Genomic DNA, 23,538 nt, shown 5'->3' on the forward strand with positions numbered 1-23,538 from the left:
GGGCCCCCGAGCCACTAGCTCCCCCTCTCCTCCCTCCCTCTGCCCTTCCCCGCGCCGGCTGGCAGCGCCACAGTGGTGGTGGCAGGGGCCGGGGTCCCTGGTGCCAGGGCTCCCTCCTCGTCTCCCTCCTCCTCTGCCCGCCGGCCAAAGCTACCTCCCTCCCCGCCCCACCCCCGCTCCTCTGCCGCAGCAGCGTACACGTCGTCGTCGTCGATTTCCATCGGGGCTCAGGGGGCGGGGCCAAGGTGGAGGGCCCGGGGCGGGGCGGGGCGAGGGGGAGGAGTGAAAGTTGGAGCGCAGCAAAACGCTCCACGCCTCGCTTGGCGCAGCCAGACCGTGTGCAGCGACCGCGATACAGGTGGTCGCGCCGGTCCCCGCCACGATGTTGACCAAAGTTCTCCTGATTCTCCTGGGCATGTCCATAATTCTCCCTTCGAGGTGAGTCTCCATCCTGGGACCCAGGCGTCCTCCGCACCCAGCTCCCTCTCTCCAGGAGCGAATCTGGCTCCAGGGTCCCCCGCACCCAGGCGTTCTGCGAGCCCCGCGCGCACCTTGCCCCCTGGCCCTCGACGCGCGACCAGCCTCCACCCGGCTCCCTCTAGGACAGGCGCCCCGGGCCCCTGAAAGGGCGCCCAGGAAAGAAGGCGGGATGCCTATCCCCTGGCGGCTCTCGTTCCCGGACTCCCACTCTCCAAACCACTGCAGCGGCCTGGGAACGAGCATGCCCCTCCCTCTCTGAGTCTTCCATAGGAAGAGGCGAGCGGCCCGTGGGGTAACGGGACTGGGGAGGACTTTGGGAAGGTGACGCCCAGAAAGGCTCGCGGGCTGGGGGAGCGAAACTGCGCCTAAAATGTTTGAGTGTTGGCTAGTCTGTCTTCTCTTAGAAATTTTTTTTCTCAGCGCCTTACTGAGCACCAGGGACTGTGCCAAACAACTCTGACTTTACTTGCGTCCCTTCCCGCTGCTCGTCTTGGTGCCAGTCCCAGGCATGAGTCCTGGTTTAGTCTAAGGGTTCCTGCCCCAGCTATCCACCCCAACCCCTCCTGCTGCCATCCTCCCCCTTCCTTCCTTATTCCCCCGGACACCCTGCTGAGTCTTGGGCAGACTGGAGCTAGAGGCCGCGAATGTTATTTTCTGAGGTCTATGGTTTAGGTCCTAGATTTCAATCCCTCCCCGCTTTTCCAAAGGCTAGCAGCATGTTTCCCCCTTGAGCAACCGCTCCCCTCACACCTTCTTCTGGCCCTGGGACTTTTCTGGGAAGGTTGTCCCCTGCATTTCTGGCTTTTTGGGTGGAAGATGACTGCTTCATATTTTTTAGACGGTTGGGTGTGAACTATCACAAGTTCCTAAGCTTCCTGACCTGTGGAACATTCTTGAAGTCTCCATGGCACTGAGTTTGTGTCTTGCTTGTCTATTTTGGGGAGAGGGTAGATGGCTTCTCTCTCCACCCCAGAGTGCTTTAGCTCCTCAAGGGAGGGGCTGTGTGGCTCCCTGCTGGCTCACTGGCGCTCAAGGGGGCTGACCTCAGCAGGGGCTTAGTAAATATTCCTGAGCGCCTGCTGGGAATTTCCAGTCATCCATATTCCTTCAGATGTGAATTGCACTGGTTAGGAAAGCTGACATGGTGACTGGCTAGGGGCAAAAAAGGGATGGGGGAGGCAGAAGGAGGGAGGGGGAGCAGAGAGGAAAACAGCAGGAAGGGGGGCTGTTGAGATGGCAACTACCCTTCTAGTCAGGGGGAAGAGCTGCAGTAACTGCTGTTCAGACACTGTCAACATGGCAACCTGTGATGTCAGGCAAGAGCTGAGGAGGTGGAAGTGGGGTATACTGGCAAGGGCCACACTGAACCAGGAAACCTTGCTCTGGGCCAGGCTCAGCCTCAAATTCGTTGTGCGACTTTGGGCACAGCCCTTCTCCCATCTGGGACTCAGTTTCTCCATCTGTAAGATGAAAAAGATGGCTAATTTGGAAAAAGCAATCCAGTGACCCTTCTCTTGTTGCCTTCCCTCCTGCCAGTGGGAGGAGGGGGATGCAGAGATTCAGCTCCATCTTGGACCATCACATCTGGAGGGATATGGGTGTCTGAAAAGGCCCCGTGGCGAGATCCCATTAGTCCAGGGCATGAGTTTTTTTTTCACGTTTTTATTATTTCTATCCCTGAAAGTGGGCTTAATGTCTGGCTGAGGAAACGTGTGCATTGTCAGCAGCTCCTTAACCACAAGGATCCCAGGAGGAGAGTGTTTTTTTGTGTTTTTTACTTGCAAAAGCTAATTGTAGGATTACAGCGACCTCAAGACCCTCTGATATCATTTTCATTGCAGACGTAGTCTGGTAACGGGAGCTTCGGTGGTCCCCAGGCTTTTGCTTGTTTATTTATTTGCCTCTTAAACCTTGGGGTTCTTGTCGTTGGCTTCAAACTTCTCGGAGGGGCTGTGAGGGCTCTTGGGTAGTCTTGGCTGACAGTACCAATCCTGATTGTGTCGTGCTCCCTGGCAAGTCACTCATTTTGCAAGGTCTCAGGCCCTTCACTATTCTCTCTCCTGCCCTCCCAACGTAGCTGGCATTATCTTTTCAGAGGACTAGGGGGAGAGCCTCAGGGAAAGAGGACGTCTCTGAATGTGGTATTTGGAAATGGAAACTGCTTTGCCCAAGCCCAGTTCTTCCCTTGCCCACAGTGGGAATTAGCCACGTCAGACATGAGAAATGGCATAGACTTGGCACATCTGTACACCAGTTAAGCAATTCTAGAACTTGAAATATTGTAGGACAATGCATTTTGCTGCTCAAGTTGGCAATCCCTTGGTCTTCAGTACAGAGGTCATGTCCATGTGTCTTGCCCTGTTAACCCTTTATTTTGGGAAGTAAGTTGCTTGATGGCCTTTTTTAAAAAAATAAAATCATTTTGGAAGTGTAACATACAAATATAAAAGTATAGAAATCATGAGTGAACAGCTCAGTGGATTTTCACAAAGTAAACATGGCCATATAACCAGCACCTAGACAAGGAAATAGAACATTGCCAGTCCTCTCCCCCACCAGGCCTCACCACATGCCCCCTCCCAGTACACTCTCCTCTCCAAAGGAAACCACTCTCCTGCCTTCCAACATCACAGATTAATTTTGCTGGTTGCTTTTTAAAAAGCTTTTAATTGTAAATATTTTAAAAGATATATAAAATAGAGGGAACAGTAGAATGAATCCCCATGTACCCATCACCAGCCTCATTAATTGTGGAGCTCATGGTCACTCTTTTCTCTGTACCCCACCCACTTTCTATTTCCAGTTTAAATTATTTTAAAGCAAATCTCAGACATCATATTGTTTTATATGTATTTTAATATGTATTTATTTTAATATGTATTATTATAATATGTATTTCTAGTCCTAAGGACTCCAAAAACATGATAAAGTACCACTATTACACCAAAAATTTTAGAATAATTTCTTCATGCTGAAGAAACTATCCAGTGTTCACATGTCCCCTATTGTGTCATAAATGTTTTTTGTTTTGTTTTTACAGTTTTCCTTTCAAAGTCAGGATCCAAATAAGGTCCATATATTAGCAGATTTTTATTAGCATTTCTATTTTTCAAAACACTTTTTATTCAATTAGAACATATATGCAGAAAAATGCTTAAATCATAAGTGAAAGGCTGATGAGTTGTCAGAAAATGACCACACCGCTGTCAAGACACCTACGTCAGGGACTGGAGCGTGACCAGAACCTCAGAAGCCCCTGGTGCTCCCTTCCTCACTGTCTCCCAGCAAAGGTAGTATGACCCTGACTTCTAACACCATCGGTGTGTTCCATGCATTGGCAGATAGCTTTTTAAATTTTTGTTTTATTTCATTTAATTCTTATTTTTGGTTCTGGTGCATGGCTGTAGCGCTCGGATTGGACTCCTGTTGGCCACCTGTTTCCTGGACGACAGTCTATGGGTGAAGGACTCCTGTCTTTTCTTAGTGCTTAGAGCTTCCCCTGACCCCTGGCCCCCAACTCCAATATAATGAGTATCACAAAAGCAAAGAAATGCAGAATATTCCCACAGCATTCGAGTCCTCTCTGGAAGAGGCTGCTGTGGCTTTCTGGAGCATTCCTCAGCAGTCCTGGCCCTCTGCCTGCCCGTTTGCTCCCATTTGGTGCTGGCCAGGCAGACTGGAGACCAAGGCAAGTAACGGCAGCTGGTTAGTCAGAGCTCACACACCAATGCCCTCTTCATTTTACACTGAAAAATTCTTTTAAAATCTCGAGCCTGGTTTAGGTATTGATTTTTTTTTTTAGATAAACAATTAACATAAAAGAGGGATAGCATGGAAAGTTCCCAAAGAGCAGCAAGATTTAGAAGAAATTAACAAGTATAATCTGTTGCTGGCTCATAATTTACTGTTACCAGTCACTCTTTAACTCTGCTGTGAGTTGCAGACTTATTTTGCTTTGCTTCTGTCCCAAGAGGCACCAGCTGGGGCTCCTACAGAGTGGAGGACAAAGCTTCGTTTTTTTGTTTGTATGTTCTAGGATTGAGGGACCTCATGTTGAATGGGAGAAGGGACCCTCTGCCCCTGATGATGACGTCTATGGCCCCAAGCCCCAGGCTTCCGAAAAGAAGCTCCCCTCTGAAGAAACAAAGCCCACTGCTATTGGTACCCAGGGCACACTTGGCAAACTGCCAGCAGCCACTCAGATCCTGAACAGTATCCTGAATAACTATGACCACAAACTGCGCCCTGGCATTGGTGGTGAGTAGCGGAACATAGTTCTTTGCCCTCTGGAGGTGGAAGGTTGAGGGCGTAAGTGTGGATAATGGGCCTGGGGCGCAGGTGGAGTGCCATGCATGTGGGCAGGAACAGCTGTTGCTGACCTGTCAGGTAAGAGATATCAACTCTAGTCTCAGAAATGCCGTTAATCTTATTCTATGGGCCGGCCCCGTGGCCGAGTGGTTAAGTCTGCGCGTTCTGCTTCAGCGGCCCAGGCTTTGGGTCCTGGGCGTGGACATGGCACCACTTGTCAGGCCATGTTGAGACGGCATCCCACATGCCACAACTAGAAGGACCCACAACTAAAATATACAACTATGTACTGGGGGGATTTGGGGAGAAAAAAGCAGAGGAAAGAAATCTTATTCTAGACTTTTCTCTCCTCTCACTCTTAGTTTTTCCAAATAGAAAATCAGATGACTGGACTAGATTGACCTTTGAGGTATGTCTAGCTGTTAACAGTCTATGAATTGAGTCTTGCCATAAAAGAACAAAGACAGAAAGAAAATCAGATGTTGAGCCTGTGTAGTCCAATCCTTACCCAGCTCCCCTTTCTCATACCCTCCTCTACCCCATGCCCCAGATTAACACTTACCTCTGCCACTTCTGCTTCCTTTACAGAAAAGCCAACTGTGGTCACTGTGGAGCTCTCTGTCAACACCCTTGGTCCCATCTCTGTCCTGGACATGGTGAGTACTGAGCTTTGATTACAGTATCTCCGAGCCCAGGGAGCTGACCCTTGGGGCCATTCACATACTTTGTGTATCTGTAACAAGAGTTTTGTGGGGGGAGAGATTTTAACCAACACCGACTTGAGAAGGAGGCTAGAAAAGGTAAGTCCTTCGCTGCCTGAAGAGGACCTTCAGAATCCTGACTATATTTTCCAGTCTTTCACTCAAAATAAAAATAATAAAGCAACTTTAAACACCACGGTTGAATGGCTCTTTTCTTCTGGTAATGACTTTTATGGACCTAAGTCTCTAGTTACCAACTCTTGCTCTAAGACTGTTTCTCTAATTTTGCGCTGGTTCCTTCCCTCTTTTTCCACTGCTATCATCCTAGTGCCAATACTGTCCCCAGTTAGCCTTCATTATCTCCCACCTGAAATATGCAAAAGTCAAAGTCTCTGCCTACCCCAGTCCACCTACTAACTTGGCCACTTGAGTGATGTGCCTCCTGTCCTGATCCTGCTTAAAGTATGATGTTCAACCCCACATTCTAACAGTCAAGGTCCTCCATGGCTGGGGCCAACCCAGTGCTCTGGTTTTATTTCTTTTCATCTCTTTAGAGACCACGTGCTCTAGTCACACTAGAGTATAGATGTTCTAAGACCATTTTGTACTTCCGAGCCTTTGTTCAAGCTGTTTCCTATCTGGGATGCCATTGCTCCAATTTTCTACTTGTCATAAGCCTTATCCTTCAGGTGTAGCTCAAATGACATGTCTTTCATAGGCATCTTCCCTGACCTCTACAGCTGTTCATTGCCCTCTTCTTACACCACACTTCTCTCTTTGGCACTCAGATCTTTCTAGTTTATATCACAGTTCTTTTCCTGGTTTTCCCTACCTCGTTGTGTCATAATTATGTGCTCTATGTCTGCCTTGCTCTCTCAACTATGGGCTCCTTGATGTCAAGGACTCAGTATATGTTAGCTGAGCAAATTAATTATGAAAGATGTTCTATAGAAGTCACTTTCATCTGCCGAGCCTGATAATGAGGAATGCTGTGGTAACCAACTTCATCGCAGCCATGGACTTGGCCGAGGCCAGGTAAGACACAGTTTTAGCATACCTATCAGTACGTGACAAGTGCCTTGTGTTTGGGTGAGCTCACAGTCTACTCTCTGAGATAGGACTTGTAAATAGACACTCAAAGGTAAATAACCATTCATGGAAGATCAAGGTGTTTACATAGGCTGAGTGAAAGAGTGAAGTTTTCCCCTGTGATGCTTTGTTTGGCTACCCGGTTCTTGAGGCACAGTGTACTTATATATTGCTATGTAACAAATTACCCCAAAACACAGTGTCTTAAAACAACAAATACTCATTAGCTCACAGCTTGTGTGGGTTAGAAATCCGTATGACTTAGCTGGGTCCTCTGTTTCAGAGTCTTTCATAAGGCTGCAATTAAGGTGTCAGTTGGGGCTAGGGTCTCATCTGAAGGCTCAACTGAAGGAAGATCCACTTCCAAGCTCTCACATAGTTGTTGACAGGATTCAGTTCTTCTCTGGCTGTTGTCTGGAGGCCTCCCACAGTCCTTGCCATGTGGGCCTCTCCACAGGGTAGCTCACAACATGGCAGCTGGCTTCCCTAAGAATGAGTGCGAGTGTGAGAAAAGGTGCCCAAGATGGAAGCCACAAACTTTTATAATCTAATTTTGGGAGTGACGTCTCATTGCTTCTGTGGTATTCTGTTCATTAGAAGCACGTCATTAGGTCCAGCCCACAGTCAGGTGGAGGGAATTACACACGGACGCCAGGAGGTGAAGATCATTGGTGGGCCATCATAGAGTCTGCCTTGACAGCCATGATGTTCTCCTGTTGGAGCTAGTAGAGGCTTGTAACTCCTAGAGTGGAATGCTTGGAAATAACAAGAAGAGAAGTATGAAAGCAGATCTTAGTGAGTTTCTGTCGACATTTTAAAGTTTTTTCCGCCTCCTTTCATGTCAGATTTGTTTTTTGCTGTTATTAATGTGCTTACCACTAAATGAATATGACTTTAGCAATCAGTTCGATTAAAATTGTTGATAAACTGAGAAACATTTGGTTTTGAGCAAGAGCCAGAGGTTGAGGTCCGTGGTTCCACCATCACGGCTCCTGTTTACTCTTAATAGGAAATGGACCTTTCAGGTCTTTGGTGGGGGCATGGAGGAAGTGGCCTGAAGAGTAGTGGAAAATTTGTGGCTACAATCTCCTTGCTATTTGTGTAAGATATAATTTTGGAAAACTAATTTCTATCATCCGTAAAAGCCCTGTGGCAGCAGAGCAGTAGTCCCACTCACAGTAGCTGAATGCCCTCTTTCTCCTTGCTTTGTGCCTATTAATGTTGGCAGCATTGGCCTCACCTGAGGTGCCAGGAAGTGCTGATACCTAACAAGACTGAGGGATAGTCTAATAACTCGGCAGTCACAGGACCTGGCATGCTGTACAGAACTGGTCCAAAGAGGAGCCAACAGCTTGATCTTCTTTGTCCAGTAAGTTAGTGCTTTAGCCTGGGCCAGGTGCCTTTAGAAGATTTCAAACACTCATGTGGTCTTAAATTTCCCCAAGAAGTCTGGCCTTCTTCATAGTTCCAAATAATTCTTTAAAGCTGTGGGAGGTCCCAGTTTTTGTACAGCCTACTTTTCCCTTGTGACAACCTAGAGTCCTGTGCTTGGTGAGGAGGGAGCACATGTCTATCTCACACAGCCACAGCACTTGCCAATGAACAGAGCATACTTGTCTCCTTGGATCCTTGTGATAGCCTTTGTGGCAGGTAGGGCTGCCACTGGGATCCTCATTTTATGTTTGAGGCAACTGAGCCTCTTAGCAAGGTGCTGAATCTCCAGTATTCTGTTGGCCATGTGTAAAAGGTTGTTTGAGGGGAGTTCTAATACCCTTCAGTCAATTAGATGTTGTATAGAGCCCAGGATTTGTCCTCAGAGAGAGAAACCTGAGCCTACAGCATGTGGATTTAAATCAAATGTTTCTACTAGTCTCCTGGCTAAACGTTTGAAACACCTAGCCTGAGCTTAGAAGGCAGTGACCAGTTTAGGAGCAACTGCCCATCACAGCATCAACAGTTGCTGAGGCTGCTTCTCACTGTGGTAATTATTGCAAGTAATTCTAATTAAGCCACTTGCTTGACACCAAATTTCTAGAGTTTCAGCTGAGCTAAAAGAGATGTACAGCCCAAGCTCCCTTGTCAAACTGGGGAAAAATTGAACCATTAGTTATCTGTTGATGTATAATGAACTTAGAATTGGTATCTTGTTAAATAGAAATTAAGTGCTCAGTTGAAGTACCATAACACAGAGAAGGAGCACAGTGTGGATTGTGGAGGGGAAGCCTTCCCCTGGCTACCAAGCAGTTCACATGGCCTAGGAACGAAGGAGGCTCTGCAGGCGAAATTGGAACTGGCAGCCACTGGTACCACGGAAACGCTGAAGGTCAATTGTGAAGGCTGGTGGGACTGGGCAGGGCAGGGCAGGGCTGGGGGCTCTCATGTGAACAGTAGCCAGGCTCTGCCAGATTTTTTCTGTCTGTTTCTCTGGACTACTCCGGGGAACATTCCCAGTCTTGGAGGCTTGATCGTGACAATTTGGCAGTGACTTTCACCTCCTTTTGGCCTGGACTGCAGAGGCAAGTGGGAATTGTCTTGACCTTTCCCCTGAGGGCTCTTACTGACCTCCAGGGTTGTGGATTTCTGGTTGGTGTTCATTGTTTGATGCAGGATAACTCAGGGGAAAGACCTAGGAATCCTGCAGAGGAAAGTAGGACCTTGGTACCCAGAGGGATTGTTGGTGCAAGTGATATAAGCACTGGAGAGGGAGATTGGTGAACGTCGTCCCAGGGCAAGGCCGTGGTAATGGTGCTCTGAGCATCAGAGCCAGTGTGCTGCCATTAACTGTTTGTGTGATTTTGGACAGGCTCCTTTCTCTTTGAGCCTCAGTGTCTCTATTCTAAAGTAAAGGGGGCTGGGCTAGCCCTCAAGGTTCTACCTTGGCCTGGTTCTGGTACTTGCTGTTCAAGCTGCTTGTAGTTTTATTGCGGTCTATTTTTTCTCCCTTCAATACCATGGTGCAAACTACTAACTTCTCATACTTCTTCCTATTAAACATCCTTCTTGATGTTTAACAGACTGTTGATGGGATAGACAATATCTGAAGACCAAATAATCATCAATACATCTATGCATATGCACACACACATTCAGAGGTTAGGTGCCCTTGTGTAAAAGGAAAAACAAAACAAAAAAAATGATTCAAAAAACATGACACTAAATAGACATTTCTCTTCATTTTTAAATATAATTCTGGAGAATGAAGGATTGAGGTTAATTAACGTCTCTGCTCCCTAAATAAAAGCTGAAAGGGGAAACTTCACAATATGCAGTCAAAGGTATGTGTGTTTATGACTGTTTAAAATGATTCTGAGCTGAGATCTTCAATTTGCTGTGGGAGTGTGGGGGCTGAGAAGGTGCTGACCTGGCTGGAGTAGCACCACAGCCCTACAAGGGAGTAGTGACAGGATGAGCCTAGCCAATGCGATTAAGCCACCATTGCCTATCTGTTTCTAGATGAAATGTGTCTTCCCAGACTGTTATCCATTTGGGAATGTTCCTTTCTTTTGAGAATACCTGGAAGTAGAAAGCTCCTACAGCCAAACTCATGCTGCTTTCCCCTGTGCAATCTAAGTGGGTTTTGTCTGCTTCGCAGGCCCATCGCAGGATGGCATGGGGATGTTCTTTGTTTGCACAGCCCCAAGTGTGTGCTTTTCTATTCTTCTCACCAGGAATACACCATTGACATCACCTTCTACCAGACCTGGTATGATGAACGCCTCCGTTACAATGGCAGCTTTGAGAGCTTTGTCCTGAGTGGCAACATGGTGAGCCAGTTATGGATCCCGGACACCTTTTTTAGGAATTCTAAGAGGACCCAAGAGCATATGATCACCATGCCCAACCAGATGGTCCGCATCCACAAGGATGGCAAGGTGTTGTACACAATTAGGTATGTCAAGTCTCTGAAGTCTTACCTCTTGGGAATCTTCCTCCCCTTCTGAGAATTTTTACCAAAGGACCATGGGCAGAAGTTTCATCCTGAATGTTACTTCTAAGGGCCCTTCAAGCTTTCCGAGACCATAAGTTCAACCCCTTCATGTACAGACACAGACAGTAAGGCTTCAAAGTAGAAAGATATTGCTTAAGGCCACAGACCAAGTGTGTGGAAGAGCTGGAACTGGTACCCAGTTACTTGGCTCCCAGTCCAGAGCTCCTCCAACTAGAATGTACCAGTATGTCTGTATTGCCTGGACGATTCCATCCCAAGTGGGCACTGAATGTAAAGACACGTCCACGGTGATGGAATTGTCCAGGCGGAGCAGCAACACAGCAGTTGGAAAGATACCTAACACCAGGCTAGATACCTGAATGCCTGGCAGGGGATGGTGTGGGGGCAGGGAGGTGGTAGAGAGTGGGAGGATGTTGGCGGGTCCTGGAAGCTCGTATGGACAAGAAACAAGAGCTCATCCTAGTTGGTCCATACATTTCTCTGATGGTGGAGACCAGAGTAGCCAGATATGTCCAAGCTGTTCTTCCTCTCTTTTTGTCTCTCTTTTGAGCTCTTTATCTCAAATACCACTGTTGCCACTCATTGGTGGTGGTCCCCAGGCCCAAGTTGGGTGGATATCTCTGAGTGCTCAGGGCTAGCCTAATGAGGCTCCTTTCTCCCTTCCAGGATGACCATTGATGCTGGATGCTCACTCCACATGCTCAAATTTCCAATGGATTCTCACTCTTGCCCTCTGTCTTTCTCTAGCTGTGAGTACCTTCTTAGGTTTCTGGGGCCCCAGAGTCATGCTGGGCCCCTTCTTTTTCTCATCCTTGTCCTTCATATTTTTCTGCTTCTGCTTTTCTCCTAAGATGGTGCCAAGGTTTCCCAGGGCCTCCTAATGCATCTTCATCTCTTTTCCTGCTGACGATACTGTGTTGCTTAACCTGGGCCTCATGTTGGATCCCTCCCTCTCCCTTCCACCCCATCTCAAGTCAGTCACTGGCCTCTGAAATGTATCTCAAGTATGTCTGTTCCTCTCCATCTCCACTGTCACCAGGTCTTTGTCATCTTCCACTTGGACTTTTTTAACATCTTCACTTTGAGACTGAACATGTCCCAAACTAAATACATTGTCTCCCCCCAGCTGCTACCCTCAAAACAAATGTGTTGCTTTTGTGTTCCCATCTGTCTCATTGAAAGGCACCATCACCCACTCAGTTGTCCAAACCAAGAACTTTGATGCTTTTTTCTCCTTCACCCCCTATATCTAATCAATCAACATATCCTGTTGGTGTTCCCTCCCGAATATCTATTGATTCTGTTTCTCTGCATTCTCACTGCCACAGCTTTGACTCCTGCATTCATTCATTTTATTGTGCCTGGATTACTGCCCTGGCCTCCCATAACTGGTCTCCCTGACAAACACGCCATCCTCATATAATGACCACAGTGACCTGGCTGAAGCATCATCTAGACCAGCTCACTTCTTAGTTTCAAATCTTTCCAGAACCCTCATGGATCAATTCTACATTCCTTAAAATGACCCTCGAGGCCCTTCATGAACTGGCCCCTGCTATTCACTCCTACACCTCATCTATCCTCTGTGAGCTAACCATCCTGAACTTTTGGAATTTCTATAATAAATCAGGCATTTTCACCTTTCTGTGCATAGAAACCCTCCTCAACCCTTTAGCCTCATCCATGCAGAAAATATTTACTCAACTTTTAAGACTTATTGGGAATATCACCTACTCTATGAAGTCTTTTCTGGGTGTGTCCCAAAGTGATCTTTCCCTCCTCTGTTTCCCCACTGTCCCGTGAGCAGAGGTTTCTCAGAGCAGTTCCAGCAATTACAGATGTATGTGCACTGTCTTACTCAATAAAATGTGAATGCCTGAGGGTAGGGATTCTGCCGTGCTCATCTCTGTATTTCCAGCACAGGGCGCAGTACTGAGAAATGTTCTGTAAATGCACTAATAGAATGGACATCAACAATGAGGTAAGAGAGGTGAGGTCATACAACTGGTGAGGCCAGAGTCAGGACTCCAAGCCATTGCTCAGACTCCATGCTGGTGGAGACCTCAACTGGGCTACCCAGACTCACATGACCCTCCTTTCCATGTTGCTTTACAGTTTCCTATCCTGAGAATGAGATGATCTACAAGTGGGAAAATTTCGAGGTTGAAATACATGAGAATAATTCCTGGAAGCTATTCCAGTTTGATTTTACAGGAGTGAGCAATGAGACTGAAACTATCTCAACCCAAGCTGGTAAGTGCACTTTTGCAGCCAGAGCTAGGCAGAGGCCCAGGAAGGTGGTAGGAATGACTGGAGGTGGCCATCCATATAAATAAATGCTGTGTAATAATCCCATGGAAATACTGTAGAACATGGCTCTTGTCTTGTAAATGCTAAGCACTTACAACTGTTTTCAGAGGAAACTGAGACTTTCTGCAAAGAAGTAAGTGCTTTGCCAAGTCCTGGAGAGGGTAGGTAAGTAGATAAAGTTTTATTGCTGTCAAAATTTACAACTAGCTTTGTCATGCAGACCCATTAATTTCAAGGTCTTTGTTACAGCTGACCTACTCAGATGACTTTGGGGAATGGAGCTCATGTGAGTTCTCCATACCCAGAACCAATTTAGGCTGGTTGAGTGGGAAGCAAAGTCCATCTTAACAAGAGGTGGTGGCTAGAATTTTAATGGCAGCTAGGTGAGGGCCGGGATAGTATGGAGGAAGTTTCAGCAGGTGCTGCATCAACATTTATTTCAAAGGAGCAGCTCTGGCAAGCACAGATTCCTGTCATAGGCTTCATGGTAGATTCAAAATGGACATGGTAATCATTGGTTTTCTGAACTTGTCCCTAACAATGACTAAAAGGGAGGGTCCTGGGTCTCTTAAACTTAAGCTCCCAACTAGATGTGAGCATCTTTGCTTGTGTTCTTAGGTGATCTAAATGAGGAGCCAAGGGATATCCCCAGGGTTCTCCCAGAGCAGCCCTGGAAACCCTCTTCACATGTACTGATCAAGTCAGGGCAGTGGAGACACTGCCCTCACCTTTTCCAGACTGCAGTTGGAGCCAGTCACCCAACCAGCCAATTGCCATGGGAGGCATCTTGCTTTGCTTCCGTGTGGCTAGGCAGAAAATCTACTTTTGTCTCTCTTGTTGAGTTGGTCACTGAGTGAGAGATAGCTCATGCTCATCTGGCTAGAGCTTTGCTTGCACAGTGCTAGGCATGGGCAGAGGGATGCTTTACAAATGCTTTCTTTTTCTTCGGGGGCTCTGGCTAAGCAGTTTTACTACCTTTGACTCAGGATCCTTGCTCTTCTGCCAGCTAACCATGGGCCTGCCTCTTGCCTTTCTACACCTCAGTTTCCCCAGACAACTGGGGACCCATCATCAAAAGCAGCAGAGGAGACAAGGGCCAGGGGCTTTCAAGTCACTAGTGGTTCCGTTTAGTAGATGGTTGTGCATTGTTTCAAAATGGTGCCCTAGTGACTACAAAGCCCCAGAGCCAGCGTCATCACCGAAGCAGTAATAGGTAAGCACCAGCCTTCCTTGGGAGAGAGGAGAGATCTTGGGGTGAAATGAGGAGGGCTTCTTTCTCTTCTGCTAGAGACTAGTTGACCTTGAATCATGGTGTCTCCATTATCATAGTTATCTTTGGAACCTGTCCCAAACCCTTCCAGTTGGCCCCTGGAAAATTCTCTCCATCAGGAGCAGACTTACGTACTCAACTCTTAAGGGTTCAGAATGCAGTGGTAGCTTACTACTCTGGCCACCTTGGGCCTTGAACTAGAGAATCTCTGCTTCAAGAGGCTCTCAGAGAGTCCAGCTTTGCCCCCAGTGAGTGAGTTAATCCTTCACTGGTGGCTGTTGAGCCTCTGATGGAATCTTACCTGTGATCAGGATTTCACATTTTGCGAAGGAGTCTTTTTTCTTCTCTAGACAACTCTGTCCTTCAGAAAACTCTCCCTGTTCATTGAAATCGAAGTCTCTGGAACTTCCACCCATTGGACTTAGTTATTTTTTCCCTAGAACTACTGAGCTTACGGTAAGTCCAGTCACTCTTGCACAAGGTCAAGATGAAAGGACCAGTATCATGGTTCCAGCGCTGGGTCATAGTCCTTTATAGGCTATACAGCCCTACTTTATTTTTCTTCCCTTGTTCTTCAAAGCTTTGGGTCTACTCATCCTTCTAGTCTTGGTCCTTTGGACACAGTCTTTTTAATTGTGTTCTGACAGTGCAGTGACCAACTGTGGTCTGGCCAAAGCAGATAAGAGCAAAAAGCATCTTTAATGTTTGTTTTTTTTTTTTCTTTTTGCTTTGGTTCCTCAGCCCCAGATATCTTTTTATCTTTTTTTCCTTACCCATGCTCCCCCATTCCTCAGGAATAAGAAAGTATGTGCTAGTATCCTTCTCTTGGCCTTTAAAGACAAATTTCCATCTCTTGGCAAGTAGAGAAGGTTCTTCTTTGGCTGGAATAAATAAAATAAAAATAGAAAAAGCTGATAGGATAATAAATCTTCTTGTAACAAGAATATATAAACTCAGCAAATAAATCTTCTTGTAACAAGAATATATAAACTCAGCAAAGTTTTGCAGGAAGTGGTTGTAGCTAAATAGGGATGTCTTAAATTGCAGTCAAGACCCCACGCAAGAGAACTAAGAACTTGATAAATACATTCTGGCCGGTAGGCAGGTGTGAGTAGTCCCTGCAGAAGCCCTGGAGTAGGAGTTCTATCCCCAAAGCTACTACTCTGGACACAGGTATTCCACTGACCTCAGGCTACGTCCTTGCCTTTTCCCAGAAGATTCTAAAAAGTCTTGCCCCTTGAGTTTCAGTGCTGCCAAAGTGAGTAGGAAAGGCTACTCTTCTCATTCATCTCCAACATACCTAGACCTGATTTCCAAATTAGGAAGACACCTGGACAGGTTAGTGTTCTGGTCTGCTTTACAAAGCTGTTGCAAGGCAGCAGCAAGAGTTGCTGAGCATCTGCTAGGTTCCAGGCTGTGCTGGGCTTAGATGGGCTGGAGCAAAGCCACAGGGCTCACATGAGCCCTACCCTGAAGGGGATTAAAAGCCCACCTAATTCAAGGCCAAGTAATTCTGCAGCATCACTGAGGTGGAAGTTCGGAGCTTAGCTTCACTAAGGAGCCAGAATTTGAACTAATACAAATCCAATATGATATTGAGACTGAAGAGGGATGTTCTGGGTTCAGAAAAGCCCCCCAAATCCTTGGAGTCATGATGAGCATGCAGAGTGTTTGCGATGAGTGTGTCAGAGTATAAGGCAGCATTGAGGGTACAACAGCAGATGCCAACTGGAGATGTAGGTTGTCATCAGGTCCTGTAGAAGCCATCACTATCTAGGGTGTGAGTCAACATCAAAGACATGATGCCCAAGTGAATGTGAAGACCTCAGTCTGCCTTGTGTATGTATACTCTGCAGACCTGATATCTGGAGCGCTGGCTGAAATGTTCACTTTCAACTAATTCTTATATTTTCTCAGAACACTCCATTTGGCTTAGGACAGTAGACTAAGAACAGGGAGTCCAGGGTTTGAATATTGGTGTATATATGCAAGCTTTCTCAGGGCTTCTGAGAGAAGATGGGATTAGCTGAGGGTAAGGTGTGTATGTGTACCTCTGTGAATAAGATGTCAGTTGGAGTCAGATTGTGGTGGGCCTTTAATGTCATATTACAGTGTATACTTGATTCTACAGCTCTTGAAGAGCAGGGAACCACCAGGGGTTTGGGGGTAGGCGGGTGATTTCTTTTGGCTACTGATGGAACAGTGTTAATTAAGGCATTTCACCAGCATATAAATGTATAGGAAGGAGGCTGAATGGATTCTGTGCTTCACCCACCACAGCACAAGCTGCCCGTGGCTCATTTCCTGAGAGCCTACATTGCAAGGGCCAGCAGCACATATGTAAGACTGTGATTCTGCAGACTAGATATGGCACCTCAATGGATGTGAAGGCCTCAGTCAGCCATCTGGACATGAGCTGTGTGGTCCTGATATCTAGAGGGCTGAGTGATTCTTTTTCACTTTCATCTGACTCTTCTGCCACCCTAGAAAGACAGATGTGGGATGTGGGAAAGTGAACTGAGAAAGAAGTGATTAAGGTTCTGGCCCTGGCTTAGCTCTTAACTGACCATGGGTCTTGCAGTGTGTCTCCTCTCTGGGCTTCTTCTGATCCTTTGTGTGTGGCATTGCAATAATGTGCCCCTATCCTAGGACTGTGGTGGGGATCCATGAGCTGAACGATGAGACCCTTAATGTGCCTGTCCTGCCTGGGGGAGACCCTCATGTCAGTGCTGTAATGAAGTGGTATTTTTTATGTTTTTTAGGTGATTTCATGGTGATGACGCTTTTCTTCAATGTGAGCAGGCATTTTGGCTTTGTTACCTTTCAAAACTATATTCCTTCTTTTGTGACCACAATGGTCTCCTGGGTTTCCTTTTGGATCAAGAAAGAGTCTGCTCCTGCCAGGACCTCTTTAGGTAAGTGGATAAGGTGGACATACCCCTGGGCATAGAATTGCCTTATCAGAGGTCGTTTCAGCAGCACAACATATGGATCAGTAGCTGAGCCCATCTCCACTCCTGTCTTTCCCAGGAGTCACCTCTGTACTCACCATGACCACACTGGGCACCTTTTCCCGGAGGAATTTCCCACGTGTCTCCTATATCACAACCTTGGATTTCTATATTGCCATGTGCTTCTTCTTCTGCTTCTGTGCTCTGATGGAGTTTGCTGTGCTCAACTTCTTGACCTACAGCTGGAGAATACCCCGTGCTTCTCCAAGACTTCGCCATGTATGACCTGGGTATGGGAGTGGTGGCAAGGCTTTGGAGTACGGAGGCATGCAAGTGAGGGCACTAGGACACACGACACATGGTGGCCCGCTCACTGAGTAATGGGGGTAACCTGGGTTTTGGTGAGGACTTGAATAAACTTTCTGATGTGATGGGGGGACCTCTGGGGGGAAAGAAACAGTGTGCCAAGGACAGAATCTCCAGAAACTCCTGAGGCAGCACCTAGGCTTGGTTCTTCTTCCCTTGACTTTGTCTTACTTCTTCGCTTGTCCATTTCAGCCTCGTCCCCGTGCCCTTACCCGTCCCCATGCCCGCCAGCATCAGGAGGCTTTTGTGTGCGAGATCGACGACTCTGAGGAGAGTGATGAAGAGGAGGCCCCATCCTGCCCAGCCTGGCAGTCCCTTAGCCCACGTAGCACCCGGCGCCGTGGCGGCTGCTGCAGGTGGTTCAAGAAGTACCTCTGCGTGGTCCGCAGTTGTAAGGGCGGTATCTGGCAGCAGGGCCGCCTCTTCATCCACATCTACCGCTTGGATAACTACTCGCGAGTTGTTTTCCCAGTGTCCTTCTTTTTCTTCAATGTGCTCTACTGGCTTGTTTGCCTTAACCTGTAAGTACCAGCTGGTACCCTGTGAGGTAGCCTTCCTAGTTCCCCAGGAGGTCCTGCACCCCTTGCCAAGGGAGTTGGGGGAAAGCAGCAGCAGCAGGAGCAACTAGAGTGTCTTTCCTTCCCCATTCCCCAAATATAAGCCTGCAGAGAACTGGTCTTTGCTGGCCCTCTTCCCTACCTGGCCCATTCACTGAATCTCCTTGGCAGCCCCTTTCAAGTAAAATGAGCCACCTCTCTATTCTTCAAGGGGCACTTATGATACTCAGGCTTAAAAATCATAGGCTCTCGGTGACCAGCTCCTTAAGACCGTGCCCGTATATGAGCAGATTAACTATCTCCCAACAGTACTGACCACGACTGCCTTTTTCCAGAAACCCAATACTGCCTTTGTGGTGCTCCAGGCCCAGCTCTGGCCTCAGCCTCAAAGTGCACAGACCAGCTGCTTGCCTGTTCCTGACACCTCCGTAAGATGCTGGGCAGCAGTGTAACAGGGGATGGGGACCCCCCATACCTAGCTCAGATTATTATATTCTTGGTTCTAGCTCCCTGCCCTCCCTTCCCCTGCAGATAGACAGACACTTGCATTATCCTTTAGGAGAGGGGAGACAGCAATTGAGCCTCTTTGGGACAGTATCCCTCCCTCTGCTGCTGTGACACCTCCTTCTCCCCTGCCGCCCGCCTCCATCTCTCATCTGCACTACCAATCCAATGCTTGCATCCAGTGGGTATCTATTTTAGTGTGTGATAATAGTAATGACCCCCTGCTTTGTATGCCACCTTCTTCCTCCTCCTTGACCCCTGTGACTCTTTCTGTAACTTCCCCAGTGACTTTCCCAGCCTCAACCCAGGTGCTAGGCCATGGTGACTTCCCAGGGCCAAGAAACTAAGAGAACTCTGCTTTGCAGCAGGCATTACTTGCATTGATTGGTGCCTACCTAAGGCACAGCATAGGAGTTCTGCCACTTTCTTGGCCCCTGGACTCATGAGCCAGTCCACTCTTATCCGTGGGGCACTCTCACAATCACAATCAATCAATTGAACTCCCTTAAATTTGTACAGCACTTTACCTTTTGCAGAGCACTTTTGACAAATTATTTCTATTTTGAGCCTCACCATAGCCCTGTGATATATTCAGGGCAGGATTCTTATCCCCATTTTGCAGATGAGAACCCTGAGGCACAGATTTCTATGGGACTGTGGATCTCACTGGAAACTACCCATGAGCCCACTGTCACCTTGTAGACCACATGACAGGGCTCGGCAGCTCTGTTCACCATGATTCAATTCTATAGCCTCTGCTGGCACCCCAGCGGCATGGCCCAGAGTGGCAGCCTCTCTTAAGCATTGGGCTGCTCAATTCCTGGGCCTCAGGTGCTCAGACTGCCCCCAAGATCGAGCTTCTCCTGGCTCTGGTAACCCAGTGAGGTGAATTTGGACATGCCCCAATGCTTGTATATGCTCAATGAAATCTGTGTCTGTATTTTACTGGGGTGGTGGGTAGGGTGTGGGATCCATCTGCTTTTTGTCACCATCACCTGAAAAGGGGAAATATGTCAATAAATATATCAGCAAAGCATGGAAAGTGTGGCTGGTTTCTCGGGTATTCAAGTTTGTTCACAGCTCAGGTTTTAAATCTTAAATCAGTGGCCTGAACCTTTGTCTCATCCCCTCTCCCATCCATGACTCCCAGACCACCAAGCATGCATCATGTGGAGAGCTGAAGGGAAGGAGTGGCCAAGTGGGTGGCCTCCTTTTACTGATTCCCTTACTTGGTCCTATGCCGCTGCCCCCCTCCATGTCCCTTTCACGTTGCCCATCATTCTAGCCTCACCTAGTAGAGCTAGAAGTTTCCTAGACACCATCAGACTCAGAACACTTCCCCCAACCAAGTAAAGATGGAGATGCTGAGGCACAGAGAGGAGTGTTTGCTGTGTGTCTACTGTCACAACCAGTCACTAGTGGAGTGGAACCAGACCCCAGAAATCCCAACACCCTGTCTTGGCTAGGAGCAAGCCTGAAGATCCTGATTGATCCACACTTCAAATGAAAGGTTTCTAAAGGTATATTGGGAAGTGTTGGCCCTGGCATCCTGTGACGCATCCAACCCTAAGGGAACTCAGAAACAATAATAAGAACAAAGGAAGAGACAAAAATGGCATCTGAACACCCACCATTTTTGCCATAAAGTTCTTGAAATGATGCTCACTTTCCCTATAAGAAATCCACATGCCTCTACTGTGTATTTTCTGATGTCCTAACCCACAGCAAATTACAAGAAACAATTTAGAGCAAGGAAAATAGTTCCTCACTTTTACTTTACATTAGAAAGATAAGAGAATAAAGGGTAGCCTGGCATCTGAGCAATGGAGACATGCAAATTGGTGAGCACTCATATTTAAATGCATTTTGAAAGAGAAACAGTGCAAACCAGATTCCTTAATCACACTACAGCAAAGCTAAGAACAAATAAAGTTCCTACCCTTTGTAAATTTTCAAAAGCTCACACAAACAGTTCTTTAAAAATGAAGACATTGAAACCATAATTGGGCACATAATACCTAAAAAATAAAATTAGTGAAGAAAAAACTACATATTAAAGCTCATGGAATGCAGCCAACGCTGCACTTAGGAAAAAATCATAATTGAAGCATTTCAGTTACCACAATGGAAGAAAATTGAGTTAAGCATTGAAACTTCGAAACTGGAAAAAGGATAAAAGCACGCTACACCTTGCAAAAGTTTTGGGGGAAGAGGAATTTTTAAAATAAATAGTGTATGGAGAACTAATTAATCATTTAAAAAACAATAAGTAAAACTGGATCTCTGTCTCTTTACATCGAAATTACAGATGAATCTAAGATTTAAAAACTTTTTAGGGAAACCATAAGACAATATGGGCGAATATGTTTATATTCGTGGGATGGGAAAGGCCTTTCTAAGCATGATATAAAACACCAGAAACTATAAAGGAAAATACTGAAAAGTTTGTCCATATTAAGAAATAATAATAACTAAAGCAAAAGGCAAAAAAAAAAATGTATAGCAAAACACACCATCACTGGTTAGTTTTTCTTGGAAGCAGTCTCTCAGACTGAGATTAGAGTGTAGGAAATTGATTGGGAAGTGCTGGTAGGGTCAAGCCTGTGGGGGGAGTGAAGGGAGCAGGGCTGGGTGGAGAAGAGATTGGCCTGCAAGGCAGTCACAATAAGGTCCTCAGCTGAACACATGGGGAATTCTGGAGTTGGGTTGGGCCTTCAGATTGTCACAAATCAGAGCAAAGGGCTTGGATCTTTAAACACTTGCACTGACCACTAATTAGTTGTGAGCATGAAGTTGGAAGGGATATGAGCTTGGTATGTATGCAGAAGGACTCAGCTGAAGGCTGTCAGCCTCCAACAATCTCAGCAGCTGAAGAAATGAGGGCTTCTGTGCCAAAGGGCTGGGGATGTGGGAAGGTCTTGGTGGCACACCACAGCATCCTCTATAGTTCATCCCTCACCTTGCTCAGGCTCATTTGCTTCATATAAATAAATTCCAGAGCAATTCTTCCAGGGTTATATTGAACTTCTTTTCCGGAGGAAAAGTTACAAAATCAGTAAAACACACTACAGCATCTGCCATTGGAGCTGGTCTTAGGGCCTCAACTGTTACTTATCATCTCCATGCTGCACTACCCATTCTAGATTTCCTCTCACTCTCAACTAATATTTTCTGCTGTTCTAGGTTGCTTGACTGGTGGAGTGACTAAAAGCTTCATCCTTGAGGGGTCTGAGACTCTGGACACCATGCCCTTCTTAGGCCATGGCTAGAAGACTTGTTGTCATTTCTAAGAGATATCTAAATGGCTCACCCAGACACCAAACCTATTCTTGCCTGCCCCCATTGTATAGCAGTGGTCTTATCTCCCCCCCAGTGATTAGGGTCAATTCCCGCTGTCAGAATGGTGACTTATTTTCTTTTGGCTGGTGCTAAAAGTGAACAGGCAGCAGCCATGGATTGCAATTTAATGGAACTCTTGTGTTGTCCCCTGAGGAAGGCACTTGCAACCTGGGAGTTAAGAACTCTAAACCTGCAGAACTCAGAATTATGAGGATGGGAAGCACATATTCCCCAAGTGGGTCACTGGGAGGGATGATAAGCAAGACAACTCCTATTCCTATTCCTTAATTCCCAAACCTGTATATTCTCCTGTATAATGGTCATTGATTTAGGATGTATAATGCTTCCTGGTGGGTGACACCCCATCTTCTCAGGATATCGTTTCCAAGCTGGCACTTCGATTGTGCCTTCAACACACATTTTATCACTCTTTCTGGCCAGCGCCTTCTCGGTGGTGCAGTATGTAATAGAATCCTAGGCCGTGTGCCCAATGTTGGACTCCTTTGGCCAGAAAGTGGATCCCTGGGTCCAATCCAATGTTATGTAAATTCTTGTTTCAGTAGATTAAACACTCTACGCTGTTGAATAGTGGTGCTGGCTGAGGCCCTCCAGGAAAGAAAGACAAACCCAAATCCTGAATTTGTGTTGATTGCTGTTGAGATGAATCATTGTCCCGTGCAGTTTTGAAGAGGTTCGGTGTAGCCAACTTGCCCCAAAGTTACTTACTGGTTTCCTTCAAAAATGGTTATATATTGGAGATTCACCACTGGTCTCTGTTGTAGGCAAGGTCAATAGCTAAGCCAGCCTTAGTGAGTAGGTGATTATGTTGTTATGCCCATGTTTTAACTTCAACCCTGCCATTGTTGTAGAGTTTCCAAATTTAGTAAATACAAATCCAGGATATCCAGTTAAATTTGAATTTCAGATGAACAACAAATAAATATTAGCATAAGTGTGTTTTATTTGAGGTCACAGTGTCCCTGGGCTGCTCCTATCCAAGGACTGATCACAGTAGGGGTACTAGAGTCTGGACACTTCTGCCAAATGCAGAGGGGCTCTTCCAACAAACAACCTTTGCATTGGAGCTCCTCATAAGCCTGACTGAGACTTCACCAAATTTCCCCTGCAGTCTTGGAGTCTTCCCCCTATTCCTCCTTGCTGCTCCTTCACCTTTCAGGTATTAGGCCTCGTTCCCATCTGGAGGTTTTTCTGGCCAACTCCTGCTCCTTCTTCATTTATCTTTCACGAACTTTTCCCCCAATAAATCTCTTGCTCTTCTAATCTCATCTTGGCATCTGCTTTCCAGACAACCTAAACTGACACAGTTGATACCACAAATAAAACAAGAAAGCACACAGTAAGATGGGATTCTGAGACGGGGTCACTCACCATCTGGCTGGCAAGAAGCAACCCATCCTGAATGGTATACAGGGCACAGATAGTATCTGGCACAATGTGACAGCCCAATGCCTGAAGATTTCACTGGTGGTTACCTGGGAAAACATCCCAATGGAGGGAACTCTGTTGCTGATTCAGGCATTTGAAGGCTATGGGGGAAACTATATCCAAAGAAAGTGGAGTTGGCCAGTTATTACTAAATTGTATTGATGATCTACAGAGAGAGAAGGAGAAACTGAGAACAGATGACTGCAGTTTTAATACCTTAAAGGGTAAAGATAAGAGTCAGGGGGCCTCTTTGGAAGCTTATAAAGAG

At 46.6% G+C, this 23,538-nt stretch overlaps 1 protein-coding gene across 1 annotated transcript; it reads left to right on the top strand.

Annotated features, from left to right (window-relative positions):
- The first annotated feature begins 382 nt into the window (after positions 1–382).
- GABRE (gamma-aminobutyric acid type A receptor subunit epsilon) lies at positions 383–19,425 on the top strand. The gene is made up of 9 exons (XM_046673708.1): positions 383–438; positions 4,517–4,737; positions 5,377–5,444; positions 10,247–10,467; positions 11,194–11,276; positions 12,643–12,780; positions 16,870–17,022; positions 17,138–17,337; positions 17,617–19,425. The coding sequence occupies exons 1-9, from the start codon at positions 383–385 to the stop codon at positions 17,947–17,949; spliced, it is 1,473 nt and encodes a 490-aa protein (XP_046529664.1). The 3' UTR covers positions 17,950–19,425.
- The last annotated feature ends 4,113 nt before the right edge of the window (positions 19,426–23,538 follow it).

The sequence above is a fragment of the Equus quagga genome, chromosome 10 (genome assembly GCF_021613505.1).
Source record: "Equus quagga isolate Etosha38 chromosome 10, UCLA_HA_Equagga_1.0, whole genome shotgun sequence".
NCBI classification, from domain to species: domain Eukaryota; kingdom Metazoa; phylum Chordata; class Mammalia; order Perissodactyla; family Equidae; genus Equus; species Equus quagga.